The 23354-nt window shown below is 41.8% G+C and overlaps 2 protein-coding genes across 6 annotated transcripts; one reads left to right on the top strand and one right to left on the bottom strand.

Annotated features, from left to right (window-relative positions):
- Nucleotides 1–1576: 1576 nt before the first annotated feature.
- On the bottom strand, nucleotides 1577–13587 carry LOC135483373 (ARF GTPase-activating protein GIT2-like). 5 transcript variants are annotated; one of them, XM_064764220.1, is made up of 17 exons: nucleotides 13419–13587; nucleotides 12766–12899; nucleotides 12271–12383; nucleotides 11902–11937; nucleotides 10128–10227; nucleotides 9853–9939; nucleotides 9603–9733; nucleotides 9075–9435; nucleotides 8744–8873; nucleotides 8113–8208; nucleotides 6468–6649; nucleotides 5852–5911; nucleotides 3728–3862; nucleotides 3280–3480; nucleotides 2976–3032; nucleotides 2466–2788; nucleotides 1577–2360 (listed from the first exon to the last, which is right to left on the bottom strand). In XM_064764220.1, the coding sequence occupies exons 1-17, from the start codon at nucleotides 13474–13476 to the stop codon at nucleotides 2102–2104; spliced, it is 2463 nt and encodes an 820-aa protein (XP_064620290.1). In that variant the 5' UTR covers nucleotides 13477–13587; the 3' UTR covers nucleotides 1577–2101. The 5 variants fall into 5 exon arrangements, with proteins under 5 accessions (XP_064620290.1, XP_064620291.1, XP_064620293.1 ...); XM_064764221.1 differs by lacking the exon at nucleotides 11902–11937; XM_064764223.1 differs by lacking the exon at nucleotides 8113–8208.
- A 976-nt stretch (nucleotides 13588–14563) lies between these two features.
- On the top strand, nucleotides 14564–23207 carry LOC135483375 (ankyrin repeat domain-containing protein 13D-like). Its single transcript, XM_064764225.1, has 13 exons — nucleotides 14564–14722; nucleotides 15176–15311; nucleotides 16892–17016; nucleotides 17372–17417; nucleotides 17618–17671; nucleotides 18054–18143; nucleotides 18370–18550; nucleotides 18874–18940; nucleotides 19090–19254; nucleotides 19628–19907; nucleotides 20036–20313; nucleotides 20425–20501; nucleotides 20811–23207. Exons 1-13 carry the CDS (start codon nucleotides 14627–14629, stop codon nucleotides 21016–21018), a joined length of 1803 nt encoding a protein of 600 aa, XP_064620295.1. The 5' UTR covers nucleotides 14564–14626; the 3' UTR covers nucleotides 21019–23207.
- Nucleotides 23208–23354: the final 147 nt, after the last annotated feature.

Below are 23354 nucleotides of genomic sequence, written 5' to 3' on the forward strand. Positions count from 1 at the left end.
GAAATCGACAATCAGCAGAAGTCTGTCCTCCCTCCAATCAAGTCTCCTGTCTCAACGCCCAGGACATCCCGTAAAACCGGAAGATCCAGACTATCTGATCCGAGACAGAGGCTAGCACCTTCGGGGTTTGTCTACCCAACGTCCGACCCGTCGCGGTCTCGGGCGACAAGTACAGGCACGAGATCTCCCTCACCTTCAAAGAGTCCAGATACTCGAAAGTCAAGTGATCATCGGTTGAGTATGGTTGAGATGGCTTTTCCCGACATGAATGCGCCCATCAACGGACGCGTTCTCAAGGGCGTGCATGTGAAGAAGTCGAACTCGATGGAGATTACGAAGAAGAGGTACGATTTGGATTTCTTTGAGAAGACGGCTGCTGGAGCTCCTTCAAAACACTGATGGGTTTTTTTTCAACTTTATCTGATTTCACAATCACCGCCATGTTTAGAAAGAAGGAAGAGAACTTAAAAGATATATGAATTTTATGAACTCACGGCTTATACTCAACAGTACACCCCTTGGAATGAAAGGGAACCGTCTATGGCCTAGTCTTGTGAGCAGTCCTTGCGAGCAGTAAGCTGGCCTGGCACCACCACAGTAACATGTGGCGCTATACAGTATGTTCGTGTGCCCCGCCTGACCTGAGAGAATCATATGACGCCGCAATAGAAAACACCACAGCTTGCTGGAAGCCAGATGTTCCTCAGTCTGTTGTTGTAGATGATGAACCAAGGGGTGTGGGTGGATTCGCCTGGCAAGAAGTGACTCCTCGTGTCGTCTTGAAACAAACACTCACGCAATATCTGTAAACTTATTAAAATGAAGATGTTCACAGCTGTTAGTTGTCTTTATCCGTTCCTAGGAGTTCAGGATGTTGCTCTTACTATTCTATCATCCCTTTATCGTCAAGATGCTATCTCCTCATAAAACCCTTGAAGGTCCATTCATATAAAGTCCTCGAGATGAACATCACCTCGATCTTTGACTGATGTCAGATCCAGGACCATGTCAGTCAGGCCTCGGACAATGGCTTCGCCCTCTCAGACCGACCAAGGGCTATGTCACAACCGGGTTAGATGAAGTGCATATAATGCAGTGTCTCAGCCTTGCAAGACAAAGATTGCGAGGACAAGGCCACGGACGAGTTACGGCGAGGACAATGTCACAGCCTGGTCGCAACTAGGACAAAGGGACATATTCACAGATCTGGAAAGGTCTTGTCACAAGGAAACAGCGAAAGGCCCTCTTATATCAACGTCAACGGACAGTCGTTTGCCTTGCCAGAAGAATGCGTGATATTGTCACAGTCCCGCAAGACAGTCAAGAAGGATTGCAGAGACAAGTTACGCCAGGGACAATGTCAACATCTGGTCACCTTGTCACATCCTGTCAAACCTGAGACAACATTGTAGCCAGGTCATGTCCAGTCTGCCTCTGCCCATTCTTCAGCCTGATTAGATCTTGGGCTTGGATGCAGTATGCTCAGATTGTTTGGCGAAGTGATCGGACCTGAGGTCTTGTTAGTAACACCATCTGTACTGGATTGTCCCAATGACACAAAACAACAACAAGGACATTGAAACATAACAAAATTTATTTATAGTTATTTATACATATACAAATGTATGTATATCATGCATTATCAAGAAAGTTGTGGATGCACGATTTGGGACAGGGTGCAGGTCAAGCCTTTAGCTAAAGGCCTTACTCATACTCATGCTGCCAGCTGATGCCAACAAGCCGACTGCCCCAACCTGACACGTGAGTATCATAGCTGGTGCATATATCTAGTCAGCCAGCAGCTGGAGCATGAATCAGGTTGAAGTCTAGCATACTAGTATTGCTAGAGAAAGATCTCAGAAAGTTTAATAAATACATAGTGGAGAAGTGTCCACTTAACATGCTACACATGAACAAAAGAAGTCTTCCTATAGTCCATTCATCTGCCTCCACAGGGATACATCAGCACTTTGATAAAACACTTCATGTCAATAGCTCATTTGACCTTTTCAATCATGATTCAATTGCACTTAGTAAAGGATGGATCCAAACTGCGGTCACAAGTCAACTAAAGTTTAGGTCACCTTCCCTGCATGACCCCTCACTGAAATATTGTGACCAACTGTTTGGCACCTTTGGCGATATCATAGGCACACTGAATGACCTGCTGTGTTTTAATGCGATGGTCAACCTGGCCGCGCCCATCCATTTGTTCCATGCGGCATTCCTCCCGTAATCTGACTGCGCTGCTGGTAAGGTAATGAAGCGCCATCTTGATACTCTCCGTCTTTGGTTTCTGAGGGAAGATGGTGGCCATGTCTAAGACAGCAGCGTGGATCTTATCCGAACACACAGCGTAACTGGAAAAGCAACACTTTCAGTTAGTAAACGCCTACGTACAACTTGATACACAGGCAAAGGTTTTCATTACTGAATCTACTCTTGAATAAGTGAAAACTGCTAACCTGGCATGCTTGCCCTCCTGGGCCGAGATGAGTAGCTCCTGGATCTTCTTAGTAATCCTCTCAGTCTTCCTAACCACATCATCTTGCGAGGGTAACTGATCCTCTGGGTCCCACATTGCCGCAGCTACAAGATGCCCCTCCGGATTACTTGGTGTCCCCGGCGTCTGGCTACCTTCAGAGGAGGTGAATTGACTGCTATCAGATCTTAGACTTCCACTATCACTGATTCTCTTAGGCTTGGTGTTCTCATAATCTGAATCATCGCACGTTATACGCACAGGTTTTGGATTTGGTGCTGGTTTGGTCCGCCCACCATAATTCTCCTGCAAAGTGAAAGTGAAATATCAGTTTGCAATAACACTATCAGTCACAATCATTTCGAAGTTCACTATCAGATGACAGACAGTTTGGCAGAGTAGAACAGTTTCATATTTGGCACGGCATGTTCAATGGCCGAGGTCAGACTTTATACCCAACTCCAATGACAGTCAACAGAGCTCCACTTCCTACCTTTTTCGTAGCTGGTGGCTCCTCTGCATTCTCCATCGGATCTTCACAGATCGGAGTCTGAAAACATAAAATGTCCTGAATAACAAGTCATAAATAGACATTATACCACATGACTCCGGTCTTTCAAGAGACGCTGTCCTCTCAGAGCAATAGCATTAGCATTTATGAAGAGAACTGGCTGTGAAGCACTGTATTATCAGCAGACGTGTGCAGATGACTCCTCTTCACACTTGGATCACGTAATATAAGTTCAGTCTGGTTCTGCAGCTCACATTACCATAAGCACTGAACGAAGCCCTCTTACATTTTCTTTTGGCACTGGTCGTTGGTTATCCCTTTGTTCAAACATGGACTGTGGTCGATTAGCTGGGGTAGGTTTAGCAGGTCGTGGCATTGTACCAGCACTAAAGGAGGCATTCAGGCTATGACCATTAGCGACAGACTTGGCATCTGGAACAGCCGGTTGCTTCTTCAAATGCTCGTTTTCAACCACCACTTTCTTCAGCTGAAACAAACATTCCAAAAGATTCATTTACTGCACTCAATTTGGTTTTGTTTGAGGAATTTTTGTGTTATCTTGGTAAAGGTAACACATACAAATGATGACACTCTCCAGATTCTATTCTTCTTAGAATTGAAGTGACATCTCAACTTGCCCTGATGCAGGACCATCAATAATTCAATTTCATCATGGGCAAGGTAAGCACCAAGACAAGGGATGACTTTATCAGACTGAACTGACCGTTGCTTACCTCAGTACTAAGGTTATTAACCTTCTGCTCGAGCTGTTGGCACTTGGCTTCCGATGCGGCCAGGGTTCGCTTGACTTCCATGTACTCCTCGAGGGTGATGGCATTATCAGAGTGCTCAGACCCTGATGCCATACTCTACAAACAAACAACAGAGTTAATCTCTCAGGAACAATGGGAGAAATTCATGATAAAGATTGGAGAAATAATGAGTAATGTTCACCCTGGTACCACAATATATTTTAAACCCGCAGTTTGATGCTAGAGATGACTTTAAAAAATCTATATTTTACACTTCTCTTCTCTGTCGGCCCAATTGCAGAAACAGTTTTACCTTTGGTGATTGATTACTTTAACTTGCAGTTAATGATGTAAAATGTGTAACCATCATTTTACAGCCTGGTCTTGACATCAAAAGGATATTGCAGATTAGTTTTCGATTTCTAAATAACTTAACTGTTGCAACCTATGTACCTGGTCATCATCACCCCTCCTTCCACAAGAGAGTTATACTCATCGATGTTAGATGGTTTTGCATGTCCAGGCCAGAAATGTTCAGTCAGGTAAAATGGGTAGTGCTCACAAGTGCATGGGTATGATCAAATAGGGAGTCACCTGTAACTAGTACTCATGCATTACATGCACTACTTGGCACTCCCCCTATCTGGAAAATGGTTTTTCCCATCTGGATTAACCCCTTAGATTGCTTTGTCAGATTATTGCATGCCAAAAATAACTATCCATTCATACTAAAGCCTACCTTTCTATAAAGGAGTGACAAATGCTCTCCTTGAGAGAGATGTGTCCTGAACACACTTACAATAGTCAAATTGAGAAATCACCTATTAAGGACCAAATCACTGTCCCTAATACAGAGATGTGCATTCTAAGGGTGCAAGTGCTTTCTTTTCTTGCTTCTCTGCTGGAATCCCCCAACTCTGGAAGACCGCATATTAACCATGCACACCAACTCTAAACGATTCATGCTTCTCAACTGGTAACCCAATAGAGCTATTTTCAAAAACATTGTAACAGTCTTCATCTTGGAAAAATCTGTATGAAGGCTTGAGAAGCACACACAGTTTATGTGTCTGAGCAATCCCAAGGGGGCAATGAAACTCAAACACATCCCCAGTAGGCATCCCATCCTAACAAGCGCATATTTGCCAAAGAAAAACCTCTGGAAGCTCCGTGCAAAGAAGATCATACCATAGGGCCCTACTTTTACTCTAGTATTTCTACCTTTCAACTACCCGTCCTACATGCACTGAAATAACAGAGTTGGATGTGGTGCGTAGAATCCCTACTATGCAGAGAAATACAAAAGTTGAGCAAGCACTGGTTGCATTATGAATATAATCATCTAATTGTGTCTACAAATCATCAATGGCGATATCATCTGCTATATTATTATCGTAGTACAACCAGTCAGTCCACTGTTAGTAAGCAGCCGGAGGGAAAGTGAAGACAAATTTAAAATGCAGTTCGTTGTTTGAATGATTGTAAATCATGGTAATGGATATGATGAATGTGATCATTTTTCAAGCATTCAAAGACCCAGGGTAAAAGCAAGTTCAGGTTGTCCTGGTTGGAAAGTCATGGGTAGAAAATAGGCTCATAATATTCAATGTGTGGTATAAAACATGTCAATTGACATCGGATCTGAAAGGGAGAAACTGAATATGTGGCTAGTCTATGATACGTCTGCTACAGATTACCAAGCACTACATCAAATAAACCAATATGGACTACCTAAAACCAAGGAGACTAGCCTGGCTAAAACCAAGGAGAGCTTTACTGTGGGAAATACAAAAATAAACATTGTCTTTTGCCATTTGGACCCAAAAGGTGACAACCAATGTTGGCATCAGATTCTAGTCAGGACTTTTGATATCATGAATTGAGAAAGAGTTAAATAAGATGAGAAAACAAGCCAAGTGTTCTTGGAAAAAGTAAACAAATTTCCACACCCATCATAGATCCTTTCCACCAGGCATTCTACTGCCCCTCCCCAAGTGCGACATCCAAGCAACGATCCTGGTGGGAAGGAGCCGAAAAAGTGGTCTACTCCCTAAAAATAAAACATGCCCTAACACACCATGCCATAAACAAAAACATGTATCTCACCTCAGTGAACGAAATCATGGAAGAAGGAGAGACACTCCCTTTAAGTGGGATAGTCAACTCCTACACAGCCAAGCAAACCATCAAGAGAAGAAATGAATGGGTAAGCAGACGGTAGAACAACACTCAAGAACAATGGGTTTGCAGACAATGAAATCACTACTTGGCCATTCCTTCTAATCCCCTATGAAGCTATGATCAACTCTTTTTCAAATACATGTTGTTTTTATTCCCTGACCTCCTAATTTCAGCTCGTGGGTTTACAGCCATTGACCTCACCGAGTCTTAAAAGGGCTACAAGATATACAGGAGTGGCCCCATAAAAAAGGAACAAAACCAATCTGGCTCATCACAACAGTAATATGGTTGCAAAACATTTGAAGGAGTACACACTTATTGTAAAAACCATGCTCTAGCAATCATTCTTAAAGTATCCAACAGCTGATTGGAGGTTTTTTGAGGTTGGAACCAAAAACCATTCAAGACAACACTGAACACGTAAAACAAACCAATGAAAACATCATTTTGGTCAACACTGTAAGCCTTCACATCTGGCAAATACTTCAAAACACTTAGGACTCAGAGGAAAGCTTTCTAAAAGAGTACAAACTTAACCCACCTCTTCTGCCGCGCTTGTTGCAGGACCGGGTTTCTTGGCCTCATCATCGCCCTTCTCATTACTGTCCTGGTCTAATGTACTGTAGTCCTCATCAGACGCCACGCTGTCATACAAAGGCTCGTCATCACTGATGTTACTCAACGACTTGGTCATCTTTGTGCGAGGGACATCAGGTGTCTCTCCTGCAAAATGCCAACGTGAAATAATGAAGTCATCATCACCTGTTAAGTGTTATACACTGGATTTAAAACTCAACCGAGTAAAGTGCCTGGCAAGCTTAGAGTAACAGTTGAATGACATGGTTTCGTAACCAATCTTGAGTGACATCCTCCTTGTTATGGTCTTATTTGCAGGGTCTACAAACCAACAGAGTTCTGTCTATGATATTCAACACTACATCAAAAGTGCAAAGACAAATATCAGTCATATTACTGATGTATACTTACTCACAAAAATGAATATTATAAAGAACTACACACTAAAACATTACAAAACAAAAAGCTTAAGTTAGAATTAGATTATGGCTACCAACAGCTACTGTCATACAAAACAAAATGCACTATGAAAAACAAAAGACAAGGAACAAGAAAAGTTTTCAAATACACTCTAACTAGAAGGCTTAATGTAAAACTACATGCAAGCTATGCTTTATGAGGCAAACAGAGTCACCTAAGTATCAATGGTATTTAAGTCATAACATGCATCAGGACAGGTATATTTGGCTTTTGTTTGACTTTGTTTGACTTTGTTCTAAAACTTCCCCACTTTCAACTGGTCGCAGATGAGAGACAGGAGACTTAACCGACTCAACCATGCTACATGTGGATTGTGATTGGACAATCAGGACTTTGTGCGCTGACTGACTGCATCATTGCAGAGTCCACACAGTGCCTATGAGCTACAGGCTTACGTAGGCCATGCTTTATTTGATGTAGTGTTCACCTTTTGAATTATGGAGGGAATGGAGGCTAGCATATGGAGATTCGTCACTCAAGGACGCACTCAGATGAGAGAAGTAACCACGATACATGAACTTGGGACTATCTGTGCGGCAAAACAAATGACAGTCAATTTCTTGTAAGGTGAAGGTACAGTAAGAGTATTTCATGATACAGAACTGGACTCGGTGATCAAAGGTATCCCGTGATCATACTGAACTGGACTCAGTGATCAGGAATATCCCGTGATCATACTGAACTGGACTCAGTGATCAGGAGTATCCCGTGATCATACTGAACTGGACTCAGTGATCAGGAGTATCCCGTGATCATACTGAACTGGACTCAGTGATCAGGAGTATCCCGTGATCATACTGAACTGGACTCAGTGATCAGGAGTATCCCGTGATCATACTGAACTGGACTCAGTGATCACTGGCACCATTGAGGTCAGAGGGACAAAAACCTTGTCAATTGACCAGTCACATTTGCTGTCTTCAAGAAATCATCAACAGAAAACATGAACTTCATGAAGTTAATGACTACGTTACGAAACATGTCATGTACATGTATTTCTTGATAAGTGAAGGAAGGCAAAATCAAGGGGCTTAAGCATCAAATGGTAGGTGAAGTGGTTTGAACTGCAAACTTTGGCAACGCTTGAAAGAAAATGATTGTCAGCTGAAAGCTTGCTCATGCACCGTCACCTTGTGAGGCCACACTGTCATAGAGTGATGAGTCATCACTCGGGGTGAGGCTGTGCGTCGACGATAAGACTATTCTTGGCACGCCCAAGTACTGTGCTGTGAGGAGAAATATGACAGGCGTGAGTTATTTGAAGGTAGGATGAGTGCAGACTGCAGTTTCTGCGTGTTGTGCTTTGGAAGAAGCAATGTCATTTAGAGATAAAATGAGGACACTTTCTAAACTTGTTAACAATATTCCTAACTGAACACTACAATACAACACAGACAACAGAAAGAACAACAAGCAAACCTACAACAGAAACAAAATCATAGCGGCAGGCAATAGCAAGGTTAGCACTTTTAAAAACTGAAAGACACTACAGCATAATAAGTGACACATGTAGGTACATATACAAGTTATTAATCACATTCCTACACATTGACGAGAAAAAGAGTCGATTCCATTATATACTGAGTTTAACAAGTTTGGTGAAGTGCTAGACAGTAATTACATGAAAACATGAACATATGTAAAGAAAGCAAGCATTAAAGTTTAGCAAGAATTTCAACGACAACGGACCCACACCAGAACAAACTTCAATCTACTGAGATAGAAACGAAAGAGAGGAGATTATTAGACTAAGTTACTCACCTCTTTCTAGAGCTGGAGGTGAATGTGACTGTGTGCCAATGCCCAGCTGACGTCTCCTCGCTTCACTAAGAATATCTATGACTAGAGTAGTGAATTCACGAGCATTGAATCGTGCTAGCTTCTGCCGACCCTGCAACAGACAAAGCATTAGCATCATACATTATATTGTTCATCATGCTAGGAGTGGCTTTGAGAAACATTGCTCACTGATTAGGAGGCAGATTAGAACTTATATTGAACCCTCAGCACTGGTTCTACGTTGAGATACCAAAAGCCTGGGGGTCAATTCCTTAAACTAACAACACGCTATTGTGTTATCATTTGTAGATACCTGATTCCTTGTTGAAGATAACTCTGGATTCACTGGTAAGAAAGGTATACTCTGGCGATCCATGACAAGCGTGCTGTGATTCTGCGTCGAAAGCCAGATGGCGTCATTTTCTCTCCGATCGACCTCATCATATGTATCCATGGCCAATTCTTCAAACAGATGATTCGATAACGCTTGTAACTTTTTCTTGGCAGCTTTTGCCAGCTCTGATAAGTCTAGGGAACTGTCTGCCATTTGTGGGATGATGAAATGCTGTGTCTTGTGATCTGGCTTCCTGCCACATAAGTAGTAGGCTAGCCTATCAGTCAACTCATACTGACACTCTACCAGTCGGTCAGCAAGGTCAGTGTGCCCTTCATTCCTGAAATATACAAGGATTATCTCTGATTAACAACACACTACCAATGCTACAATGATTCCCACTTGACTAAGCCAGGTGCGAAGTGTCCAGTCGTTGTAAGCATCCAAGAAGAGGCATAGCTGGCATCTTGATGAGAGTCCGGCAAGAAGGCGTCACCATATTCTTACCTTGCATGATCTATAGGTGTCTTTCCAAGGATATCAGGAGCTCCAGGATCAGAGCCATACACAACCAGTAGCTCCACCTGTGTAGCCTGTCCAGACGCAGCCGCCACATGTAGTGGATAGTTACCCTTTTCCTGCAAGGAAACTTACAGCATTATAATAGAGATAGTGGTTTAGGTCTCCCAAACTGACGAGAAGATGTTCCATAGTGAGGTTGATATCGAAGAGGTTTATAAATAAGAAGTATACTTACTGGATTTAAGTAATTTGGATCAGCTCCAAGTGAGAGAAGGCGAAGGCAGGTCTCAACATTGTTAGTTCGCACACATGAATGCAATTGCTGGAAAAGTAACAAAAGGAGATGATAAAAACTTTAAGTTTATAAAAACTGTACATTGAGATTTCTGATATCTAAAACAGTAGGAAGTCTTACTCATCCAAGTGTTCTTGTGAGGTTGACCAGAGAGCCTTGTCTTCTGGTTTATTCTTGGAGCACTTTATCAACCTTTTCTGACACACCACACTCACTCTGTTTAAGTCGTCACTCGATACATATTCACCATCTTGATGCTTCTTTGAAAATGCTAGGAACTGGTATTTAGCACGAATGAAGTCAGCTTTGGTTGGACTGAAACAAGAAGATGTGTGATAACTCATGAAGGGCATATCTCATATGTCTAAGGGGAGGAGAGAAATCTGTGAAGAAAACCACTTCTGAGAGACAAATCACATACCATGTAGTTATATTGAGGCAGAGCTGCTGTGTATCTATGAAATGTACTGGGTTTGTATTATCATGGTAGCAGAACTGTCTTGAGTATACCGAGACTGTCACATTCAAAACATCAAAGCTTAAGGAACAGGTGGTCTCTTTGAAAGTCACAGAGAAGTGATACTGGTTTGAAAATCTGTATTGCGGGAATAGGGTATAGTTCCATACACCAGGTGTAGTGAGAAGTTCCAAATCCCATCCAAACAGTGAACTAGGTCAAAATATGAATGGGTGGACATTTTGAAATATATCCTAGTTTGAATAATTCCCTCCTGACACCCTAGCCCTTTATCAACAAAGGAACTTATTGACATGCATTGAGGTTCCCCAACTCAGGATTCAGTTAGTCAGGTCTTGCATTGTTCATTTCCACAATAACAATTGTGATGCCAAGGGAACAGGTTTTAATTGGAAGTATTGCTTGAGTGATGAAAAGCCGTGATTTGCCTTTTGAGGACAAGGCCCCTCCAGGAGGTATATATGATTGTAACCCTTGGCAACACATCCCACAAGATTGCTTTACTGTTCAAACCCATGCAGTCAATATAACAAGCATTCCATAACAAACTGTTCAAGTAGTCTTCAAGTGAGAGATGAACCTCGTTATCAAAAAGCACAACCTTGAAACATTGATTAGTTTTGTAACAATGCAGTTTAGTATAAGTTGTACATTGTAACACCTATCATGATCATCAATGATGCAGGGGGGATCCAAACGACATATGGGTTCTGTCCATATCTATTCTAAGCATTAAAAAATCATAGTTTGACAAGCAAGGACCATCACATTTTGACATACAGGGTGACTATGAAGACAAAAACCAGCCACAGACAACTAGATGAGCATAGCTGATTGTGACGGCCTGGTAGTATAAAGGCATCCGCTTCGTCAAAGATCATCGGTTCTGAGACCACCAAGACATGTAGCCTGCCACAATTCATTCGTAATGTTTTACACCACTTCTTTATTCAGTACTAACCACCAAGAACACGGACAAAACCCTAACAAAACACAGAACTTGTACACAACATAAACCAACTAAAATTGATCCAAACTCATGCTCAGCGGAAATCCAAAAGGCATCTTACACTTTACTCGAGGTATCTTTTAATTTCCTTGGTCTAGAAGACAACGTAAATTACAACCAGCTTAATTATTGTGCCATCCTTTTGATGGGGGTTTTCTTTGACTGACATGACTGAGGCATGCATGACAACAAATATAGGCACAACATGACTTGATTTAACACCATACAACACTTAAAGCAACATACATTGACTGTACCATGTATGATTTATAAAGACAAGGCTCAGTTAATCACTTTGATCTGACCAAACAAGCTATTTTATACTGTGGCTTAAACTATATTTCTTCAGGGAAGGAACCAAGGAGTCCTTCATCTAAACTGAGTACCGCCCCAGTACCTCTGAAAGACCAAAACAGGTTTGTGGCAACACTGAAAGTAATACACCAAAATGAACAAAAGTAACAAAAATAACAACATCTAGAGAAACACAATGCATTCCTACATGTACTTAGCCTTGGTCGTCTCATGTCTCTCTTTACTGAAGGGAAATAAAAGAACATTTCAATGTACAGGGAATCAAGTAGAAGATGGTGTACAACCCGGCACAAAGGTCTAATATCAGGCAGGGCTCCAAAGCATACTAGCTCTAGGGAACTGCATTAGATACACCAGTACCTTACATAGCATACATCTAGTCTCATAAGTACAAAGCCTTCCAATAACTCTTTGATGTTCAACCATATTGCTGGCATTATTGTATCATTTGTTATTTTTCCTGTTATTACCTTTTCCTCATTTCTTTTCATAACTGCGGCCCCAATTCTATTCAACAAAGGAAAGCTATATCCCCAAACGAGATGTCGATACTTACTGTACTGGGTCGCGAGCATTTGGCTTACGTCGCCCTTGTTTGTTCTGCCCTGGATCAAGGAGAGAGTGCTCCCAGATGCTGTTAGCTCCTTGGCTAACCAGCTGGTGGACCATCTAAATAGAAAAGCACATTGTCAATGAGGGCAAGTGATTCAGTGAGAAGAAGTGACATACTCCGGTGATCCAAAGTGACTGTAACTTTGTCCCTCTGACTCCCAGGTGCAAGTTTGCATCTTTGTCCCACTGACATTGATGTCAGGCAATCTTAGTCTATTAAGTTCCTTTGACTCTTTACAATGACTGTTAAGTTAAGGCAAAGACTGCTGAATACAAAATATGAGGGAGGTCATAGGTCTACATCAGAGAGGTCACTTCACATGAGTGACAAAAAGGAGAAGGGCTTTCTCAATATTGTAACAAGCAGATGAGATGGAATGAGTGCAGGCTAACTCCTCCATTTGATGCATGATTTCCAGTGTTAACAATGGGCTTGTACCTGTAACTCTGTGGGATTCCATGATCCTTTCTTCAGGGACTTGACTTGTGATATGTGCCGTCCAAGGCTTCTGTGCACACTGCAGCATTCATCACATATTAGAACGCCACGGTTGATAGAGGCCCATGTAGGATCTAAAAAAGACAAAATGTTGAAAAATTCTAAACATTTTATGTTTATTTTCGTAAATGAAAAGAAGTACATTTACAATAATGTGTGTGAAAGTGCTACTATGAGACAATTTATGTGAGCTGAACTTCTGGCCTGGCCTGGCATAGTCTTTGATTCATTAGAAGTTTCACCACAAAGGCAAAGCCAAAGAATGCCAAGTGGATCTAGCATTAGTAAAAGGACAGGCCTGCCCTACTGCTGTTCGACTTCAAATGTTGTTCGACTTCGAACAGCATTCCGGGAGTCAAACGAGGAAATTGAAATGTGACCACACACCCAACCTGATGATATTGTACACTCATCCCAGCAACCGTGAATAGACCGGATCATTGATGATTCACACAGGTAATCATGGCTTCACCATACACGACCTGTACCAATTGTACACTGTGCACTCTGTAGTGCAAAACAAGAGGAGCCAGACTCAGACGACGAATCTCAAACCCCTCCTAAAAGCACTGCAAACTTGAACACCACATTACCTAGGGCACTGCAATCTGCACATATGTCACTAGTGGGTCGTATTTTCCCTCTTGACATCAGGGATTCGATACATAGGTTTTCAAATCGGCAGAAAATAGGATGATTTTGATGACGGATTCTCTCAGAGAACAAGGAAAATAAGTAAGGTTAGTCTGTAAAGCTAGCCTCAAAAACAACATGTACGAAACTATGTTCAAGATGTATTGTTGATAGATCCTTTATCAACCCAAAAAGTGCATGTAAATATGAGCCAAATATGCAAAACAGGTTGAATCGTGTAAAGCTTTAATCAACATGCACATAGATGAACGTTCATTGCATAACAGACAAACAACATATTGGTGCGCATCGAATCTCCGAATCTACGCTACAAGTTATTCGGGTACATCGAAAAAACTAACTTTATCAATTAATTCCCACAGTCTCGTTCCTATGTTCTTCATTGGCGATGAGTCGGCGGCAGAAGGGTGTGGTCATACTCGTGCTCACTAATGGGGTAAGATCCCCGATAAGATTAGATATGGCCAAGAAGGCGACTGCCCTCGATGATCGTTGGGAAGTTGAAGAAGTGCTCTTCATCTTCATCTTCATCATCCTTATAATGATCGGGTTCCTTTCGGGACGTAATTGATCATATGGTGCTGTGTGCATGCGGAGCGATAAAACGTCTAGTCGGTGCGGTTTAAAAACTATGTACAATCTTCTGAATTCTCTAAAGTCCCGGGAGGGTGGATAGCTGGGACTTGAAGGCCTCAAAGTTATCCAGCGTCCTCATATCTTCTGGGAGACGGTTCCACATAGGGATGGTTCGGTGGAAGAATTAGGATTGGCGCTCTTGGCGCTCTATGTCAAGCGAGGAAAGTCATATAAAACTTCCTTGCGTCAGTGTATCATTTCACGAGCATTTCTAGAGGGGTGGGATATTGATTAGTAGGAGTCAAAGGAATGTTCATTGTCTACAAAAAAATCAAAAGGCAGAGCCCAAGAATTTGTATAGGTAACCTCCACCAGCTGGTTATCGATTCCGGCGAAGTACCTCTACTAGCTGGTTATCACCCAGCACGCATCACTTGGGGACGAGAACACAAGTTTCGTTTCGTGGCGTTTACCATTCCCTTCCAGATTTTATACCTCATCAATTCTGACCTCATTTCTGGATTTTGACAGTGAATCATTTTCCGATGAAAGTCTCATTTTTGTGTCAAATATGTCAACAAAGGACCCGACAAGTGTCTTCCCAATTCATATACTTGTTTGGCATAACAGATACGATGAATTAGACAAATTACTTGCAAAGCAAGAGGTAATATTTGCTTGAAACAGCTGACGATTTCACTCTTCAGTCATTTGTATTTGTTTTCTTAGCAAATAATTTTTCAGTGTTCCCTCTTCTGTGGTGTTCCCCGTCCCACTGAACTGATTCATAATGAATTCTCGTATTATACAAGACCAGTGTGTCATACAGTGAGTTAACATTAACACATGATCATCCAGCGACTTCCCAACGGTTGGACTGCAGACCTGAACCCCAAAGCCAGGCAGCCCGGCAAAGGTGACTTCCCCCGCCTGAGATTACTTGGGCAGGCGCCAGGCGGGCTGATTCATCGAATGGTTGTCGCATCAGTTGCTTTGTACGTCGTACAGCCGGACCTCAAGATACCAAACTGTCTGTTAAGAACTGACAGGGGCCTGGGGGAAAGATGATATCGATGCAGACATGACTTGGAAAATTGTCGAAGTTTCTGTTTCTTTCCAGAATGATCTCGAGAAACAGGACCCAAGGGGCCGGACCCCTCTTCACTTGGCCATCACCATGGGATACCTGGAAAGTGCTCGTGTCCTGCTGAGGCATGGAGCGAATGCTAATGCTGAAAATAAAAGAACCTGGAATGGTGAGTACGGTTACACTTGACTTAACATGCACTTGTTCGTGCATTGTGTCTAATGTAGGAGTATGACCTTAGGCAAGTCACTTTGAGCCACTGCTTGAGAGATCATACTTTGAAGCTCTACCAAATCTTACATAAAATGGCTTCTATTTCATGGCAAAATGTGTTTACCAACCAAGCTGGGTTCAGAAGTGTAATCAATCATATTGATAGCCACACTTAGATCAAAGATCACAAACAGCCTGATGCCACAGTCTGCTCAACCGTACATGGCCGATACCAGCATTTTAATCTCTTTCCTGAGAAACTCTTATCCAATTTGGGTTGATGCTTCTTCATCTGTGGAAGTGTCTTACCTGACTGTTTTGAACGCAAGATAGATTTTCCATTTTCTAGTCCCTTGTTCATAACTGTGATGCCAAGGCAATTGATGGTGTTGCCCAAAAATCAATGACTAAATCAACAGACAGACTTTGCCACTACGGACCTTTCTGTCACTGTTTGTGTATAGCTTTAATATGATTATTCCTAGAGTATATAATAGTAACATTCCTTTGTAATTGCACATGATGGAGTATTGATTGGGACGATGTGTTTTGTGCTACATGTAAAATTACTAGTGGGGGATACTCTGTCTCATCAATTGTAAATCGATTATTCTGTCTACTTATGCCTCTCCATAAATCATGTCAGTCAGTTGTTGGACGATCACCTCATAACATGGATAAGATTTAAACTAGCCTAGCTGGCAGAGTCTGAGTCAGAGGTCTTCCCGCTTCCAAGCAAATCTAGGTTGCCATTTCCAATTACATGATACTGTTTGTACATTTGTAGCAGAGGTAGTAAAAACTGCATCTAAAAGAAGATCCTTCTTTGTTTGGCCCAGCTGCATAAACCAAGTTCTTGGCGTCTAATATGTCTCGGGTATTGATCGCGTACATACTCTACAGTTAACAGTACATTGTTCTATACGCCTACTTCTGGTATCTGTTGAGTTTGGCACTTGCTCAAGACCTAAGTAACTATCAGATTGGTCCAGTTGAATACAGAATCACCCCAGTAGCATCAGAACGCCTCAATCTCTCACAGTCCATTGGCTTGTGCAGCATTGCTCCGGAGATTCAGATCAATAAGTTAGTCGTCCCGAACCTAGACACAGCGTCGATGCAGAACCATTTATAGAGCAGGAGTTGGTGTGATTTCATCATGGCCCAGGAAGAACATTCTGGCATGTCTGGAGCCTCTTCTACTGGTATTCTTCGTTATCACCATTTTGTGCTCAATTCAACATCTGGACTTAAATTTGTATGCATTGGATTATGTTGGATTGCATTTTTATAATAATGATGTTGTTTCATGTATGGGAGTGTCATGATAGAGTACTCTGACTTAAAGGGACTTTGATTGAATGTAGTGATAAAACAATTGATTTGTGATCAAAAGGGATCATTTTCTTGCACAGAAGAAAGGATTGAAACCGAGTACCCTGGCCAGTGAACATGCTATACCATCATGTAAACCTGGTTTTGGTGTGGTCGCTGGAATCGAATTCTCAAATGTATGCATGATGCTTTCTGTTTCAGTTCTTCAGGAAGCTGTGAGTACGGGTGACCCAGAGCTCGTGCAGATGGTACTGCAACATCGAGATTATCAGCGCTTTTCAAATAGAACAGTTGGCGTACCAGAACTTCTACAAAGACTCAAAGAAGTGCGTGCAAGACGATATTTTGAAATTTACTTCAATGTCTTCAGTCAATCAATCACAGTCTACAGATTAATGGTATTCACTGATGACCATCATGATCCTGACTTCTTTGACCCTTGGCTAAATCATAGCAGGTGCAAAAAATCACTTGAGGAGGCTGGCTATAACAGAAATGATCAATCACCCATGAAGTTGTAGCCTGATTCCTTGGCAGATCCGATGCCTGAGAGGCAGACTCTCGCATTCTATGCTCAGTTTCCTGGAGCACTTTTGTTCCTCCTGTTAGGAATAAGATGATGCCAAATCTTTTGATTTTATGAAAGATGTGATGGTAATTGCTGTCTCTCTTCGTTTTTAGGCTCCAGATTTTTATGTTGAAATGAAATGGGAATTTACAAGTTGGGGTACGTATCACCCATTATTCAGTCTTTTCTTTTGTACAAACATAAAGCATTCAATGTTGCTATAGAGAATCGAATGTAATATGGATCTCAGATTGTTGACACAATGAGGTGCATTGTATCTGTGATGCAAAGCAGATAAATCAAATGAAATCTTTGCAAATAGGGTGATGTTTTATGTAGAGAAAACTGTTTCATTTCAGTACCACTCATCTCCAGAATGTGCCCCAGTGATACGTACAAAGTTTATAAAAGTGGTGAGTAATGACAGAAAGCTTTTCTCCAAGCTCCATTATTTTTAAGTAACATCTTTTAAGGTGAAACCAAGAATATGGAAGGGAAATCTGTCCATAGTTATTTGAAGTATCGCCTTGGTGTAGAGTGAATTAGAGAGCAAGGTTTATTTCCCTTCCTAGCAACTTTCCTCTTTAAAAGCATGTCAATGTCAATTTAGTGCTCAGTACCTGGCTACTTGTCCCCAGAGAAAAAACAGACAGGTACTTGCTCCCTTGAATTGAAAGGGAGGAAACCAACATCTTCATTTGCATTTGGTGCGCTCCTCACTTGTATGAGCCATTGCATGGATCAATGCTGGTTCTGCTCAAATGATCATTGTATGCTTCTGTCCATCTTTTCCAGGTGCTAATGTGCGGATAGACACAACCTTGTTAGGGTTTGATAACATGAATTGGCAGAGGGGCAGTCGCAGCTTCATATTCAAAGGAACATGTGAGTGACTTATTACAACACTCATTCATTCCCCATAAGGTGGAACAATTGTACTTTTATGGTACAAAGTAGAAAATGTAGTGATACTCACTAAATGCAAGCAAAGTGACAATGGAAACAGAGTCAAAGGCACTTCCGATGCAGACTTGACCCACTTTTAACCCTCAGTGACCATGAGTACAATATCAAATTTGATTCATACTGGTGTTTTTCTCCAACGTTTTAGCTGATTCAGCCCTGGTGATGGAGGTCGACCATGACATGCACCAAGTTTACACCGAGACCATGCAAGTCCTGCCCGATGCCCCTGATATACTCCTTCAGCCGTCAGAAGATGCCGTCGCTGGGCGACTTACATCACCAATTAACACAACTTACATAGATGTAGATAAAATATCATTTGAGAGGTGAGCGTTCAGACATAGAAGTTGGTTTGTAATTATTGTTCAGACAGTAGCAGTGGCAGTTGAAATGACTCTACTTGCATTGATCACATGAGAAGCCAGAGCAGTGTCAGACAGGGTGAGCTAAGTGTTCAGACATAGAAGTTGGTGTGTAATCATTGTTCAGACAGTAGCAGTGGCCATTGAAATGACTCTACTTGCATTGATCACATGAGAAGCCAGAGCAGTAGCGTTGCACATCAAGGCAGATCAAGCCTAAGGGATTACCTTCAGCTATTCTCTTTAGTTTCCAATAATGACTTGCCATAAATGTCCTTTTCTTACAGAAATAAATCTGGTATATGGGGCTGGAGAAGTGACAAGACAGAAGCTGTGAATGGTTACACTTGTAAAGTAAGTTATGTTCTCATCTTGTTGGCAACCATTTACTGTAATACCATCCTTGAGTTGATGATGTCCCACTTCTCCACTTAGCAGAAGTTTGGAAAGTTCTTTATCGATCCATTCATCTCCTTTAAATGTCCTTCTTTTGTCTTGTGCAGGTTTTTAGTGCCAGTAACGTCGAGCTTGTCACCAAAACAAGGACAGAGCATCTGACAGAGCAGGAGAAACAGAAAACGAAAAAGAACAATCGTAACCCGCTTGAATCATTCCTTGGAATTGCTGAACAGGAGGAGAAGGCTCAGGCAGGGGCTGCCGCAAATGGGGTAAGAACTCTTTACATGTATATCTATGGCTCAGGCAGGGGCTGCCGCAAATGGGGTAAGAACTCTTTACATGTTTATCTATGGCTCGGGCAGGGGCTGCCGCAAATGGGTAAGAACTCTTTACATGTAGATCTATGGCTCAGGCAGGGGCTGCTGCAAATGGGGTAAGAACTCTTTACATGTAGATCTATGGCTCAGGCAGGGGCTGCCTCAAATGGGGTAAGAACTCTTTACATGTATATCCATAGCCTGCTTGTTTCAGCCATGTGCTCTTGATCTGTGGTGTTGAGGTGGTACTCTCCAACCCTTCTCCAACCATATTCCAGGGGAATATATCACAGGTCGGTAATGATGTTTTATTATGTTATTTCAGGAGGTGACAACAATGGCAAACAACCCATGTTCAATCACGCCGGAGGAGTATTTTAACCCTGAAGTGGATCTGGGTAAAAAAGACATTGGCCGTCCAATTGAGCAAATCACTAAGACTCAGAAGTTTAAGGCAAACCTGTGGTTGTGCGAGGACTACCCACTCTCACTTCAGGAGCAGGTGTTACCCATTATAGATCTGATGGCTACTAGCAATGCCCATTTCAAGAAACTCAAGGACTTCATCACGCTTCAGCTGCCTGCCGGATTCCCTGTCAAAATTGGTGAGTTTTCATTCTTTGTGAGCATTTGCGAGTCTCTTTGCAGCTTTATTGGAGAGGTTTTGCTAGTCTTGTGGACCTTATTTCATCATGCATCTATTGCCCTCTGATTATCCTTCTGTCTCTTTCAGAAATCCCCTTATTCCATGTTTTGAATGCTCGCATCACATTCGGCAACATCTATGGTTCTGACGAAGCTGTCGCTGGTGTACAGACTATCCGTGAAGCAGATGAGTCCGCCACTCCTATGTTCTGTTCGGTCGATGATTCTGTTTTTGAGCCACCGTTGTCATACTCACGGCGAGGAATGTCGGGAGATGTTCATCATCAACGCATCATGGATGAAGATGAATTATTGCAGTTTGCCATTCAACAAAGCTTGATGGAGAATGGAACTGAAAATGACCAGGTAGGGATTTCTTTGGTCTTCTTCGAATCACTTTTATAGCCAGGGGAGTGAAACTCAAGGCTATAACATTGCTTGTGACACTGGTACCAACTTTCCCACCTTCCTTTCCAGGTGACCTTCTGGGAAGCACTGAACAAGTCTCGTCCTTCAGTAGAACTCTCCAGTGAGGAGAATAGGCAGTTACAGAGGTAGGTTTGGATTGACTTATGCCATCCATCAAGGGTAGGATGGCCCTGTTAGTTATGGCCATACATAGGTGCATGTTCTGTTCATGGGCCAGTAATGCATCTACCTCGACAGGTGATTGTTAGGTCTCAGTATTGCTGTGTAATTTAGTGTCATTCTCTCTATGTGTATGACTGCATAGACTGTTCATCCTCCAAGGAATACAGCATGAACTCCAATATTGTTGAGTCATTCATGTATATTCTTAACATCCATTTGAAATCTGGAAAGCATACTCACTCCTCCAGTCTTGTGATGACTTTATTTGACAGAGCCCTCGAGGAGAGTATGAGGAACAGCCAAAGTATTGCGACACCAACCGACACACAACCGTCGCCCCAGTATGAGTCATATGAAGATGAGCAGCTCCGCCTGGTGATGGAACTCTCACGGAAGGAGGAAACGGATCGTGAGCGGAGAGCTAGAGAGGAGGAGGAAGAGCTTGAGATGATCATCCAGTTGTCCCTTAAGGAGAAATAGACTTGAGTATCAGATTGAGTGAGAACCACCGCCACGATGAGACTTGTGGAGGGATCAGAGGTAAAACAATTGAACCAAACACCGTGGTATGATAAATAGTTGATTATTGTTATCTATTTGTTCTCATGACTGTGGCTTGATTACTCTCTTAGGCTAAATCATCAGTACTTGGTGTGCCTATGCAAGAGTTATCATTGGCTGGAGACTAGATGGTCTATTTCAAATATCTCTTGATAGTCATACTTAACTTACAACAAGCTTTGTTGATCATAGAGGTGTATGTCAGTTGTTCTGGCTCTGATCCTCTCTCTGGAAACCTGCAGATGCCAGCAGTGATCTTGAATGCTTAGATATTTCAGGAGTAAGGCAGATGATGAACGAATTAGAGATCCACCGGTTGTGTTAGTTGGAAAATCAGCTTATAAAATCATGAACTGTTTGTCACGTGTCATATAAAGACAGTACAGTCAGTGTACATTTCATTTTGCATTTTGCAGTGTACATTTCATTTTGCAATGTCAGAGTTGGTGGGCTGTCATGCTGGATGGTTCTTTCAGGGGAATATCCAACTGCCAGATCAGTGGTGAAGTAATCTGATCAAATTGTATTAAATCTACTCCTTTCTGATGAATGCTGTGCAGTATGAGTAGAGTATGCAGATAGGTTTCTATGGCTTTGTCACCTGGTATAAATTTCATTCTCGTTTCTTCAAAGTTGTATTTTATTTGTCTGTTATTCAATAATCATCTTCCATATTGCCATTCGCTATAGAGGTAGTCCATATCCTATATTCTAGACTTTGTATTGTCACCATTTCAATGACTCTCTTTCAATGTGATAGCAGCAGGATGGGCCTGTATACAGGTAGTACCTGACAGAACATGATTGGGGTGGTAGTTTGATGATGTTCATTATATTGAACTTTTGAATAACTTCGTTATTTGAAGGAAGTTGAGAGTGGTTTAATTGGTATGATGATGAAGTTGTCAAATTATTTCATTACTGACATCTGTTCTACTTTTTGTGCTTTTATAATTGGGCATTTATTAAAATGAGAACTAACCTTTTAGGCTTAGTATCCAGGGCATTTTGAAATAGCAAGGCTTTTTATTGGGATGAAAGTGTTAACAAATTTGCTTCGGACGCATGTGTTCGGTCATCAGGCTTAAAGGCATCCGTTTACATGTTATAAGGGTAGTTGTGGTGTGTTACAAACGTCAACAAAGCAAGGTACTGATTATTGATCTGTTTGCTTCATTGAACATTACTCAATGTCATGCATTGCACCCACGTGTTGCACAAGTAGGCTTCCATGCTTGTCACAATATGTAATTGATCCTGAGGCAGGAAAACAGTGAAGGATTTTGACTTCCTATGAGAGGGTTAATGTACGTCTGGTGGCATTTTCCGCCTCTTGACATGGTTTGTTTGTTTTGTTGTTTTGAAGCTTGATTACTGGATTATGGTGCTGCGAAGAGGTGCAATATGATAATTCATGGATTTCTGCTTGTCATGTGACTTCCATCATTCAACTTTTTAGGTTAGACTTGTGAATGTTCATGCAAGTACATTGTATTTGATTAGGATGGATGCTGAGAATTAACTTATGTGGTCTAATAGTTGACTGGTCCTACTGTCTATACATGACCTTCGTATAACAGCATGATGAAAACCACACCACTTCAACAAATCTATGTAAGAAGTATGCATATGGAGTGGAATTGTAAAGACAAGCTTGTTTTAACCCTTTAGATCTGCAACAGTCGTCACTTCAGTAAATTCAAGCCAGCAACTGCCAGCCATGTGTACAGGTTTGCAGAGACGGGGCAGCCATATTGCCCTGTATTTCTGTTCACAGGCAGTCAGAAACCAGTGGTGTGAAGACTGTATGGAGGCCGTTGAGGCTCTAAAGGGTCAAGTTCATATAATATATAAACACTTTCTATTATAGTATGTATACACATATCAGAGATTTTGTACTCATTTTGTGAATTAGGATATCATTGAATGGGTGTTGATTATCCGGATTCTGATATCGATTTGTAAATATGTATGTTAGTACATATTCATACGCTGTAATGCTATAATGCTGCTCATTCATTGTGAATAATAACGTATCTTGGATGGTTTTAAATTCATATCATAGCAGTGTCAAAGCTTAGAGCTTTTTGCAAGAATAAATGGTTCAAAAACTGAATAGCATTTGTTGTTGTTTACTGCTGGACAGGTGGTTGACCCCTTTGGGTCACCAATGCAGACTTGGATGGGGACAGCAAGACACAGTAAAGGACCCCCTGCTCATTGTCACAACCTCATCGGAGAGACTGCATGGGAGT

This window comes from Lineus longissimus, chromosome 2 (genome assembly GCF_910592395.1).
Source record: "Lineus longissimus chromosome 2, tnLinLong1.2, whole genome shotgun sequence".
Lineage (NCBI taxonomy): Eukaryota > Metazoa > Nemertea > Pilidiophora > Heteronemertea > Lineidae > Lineus > Lineus longissimus.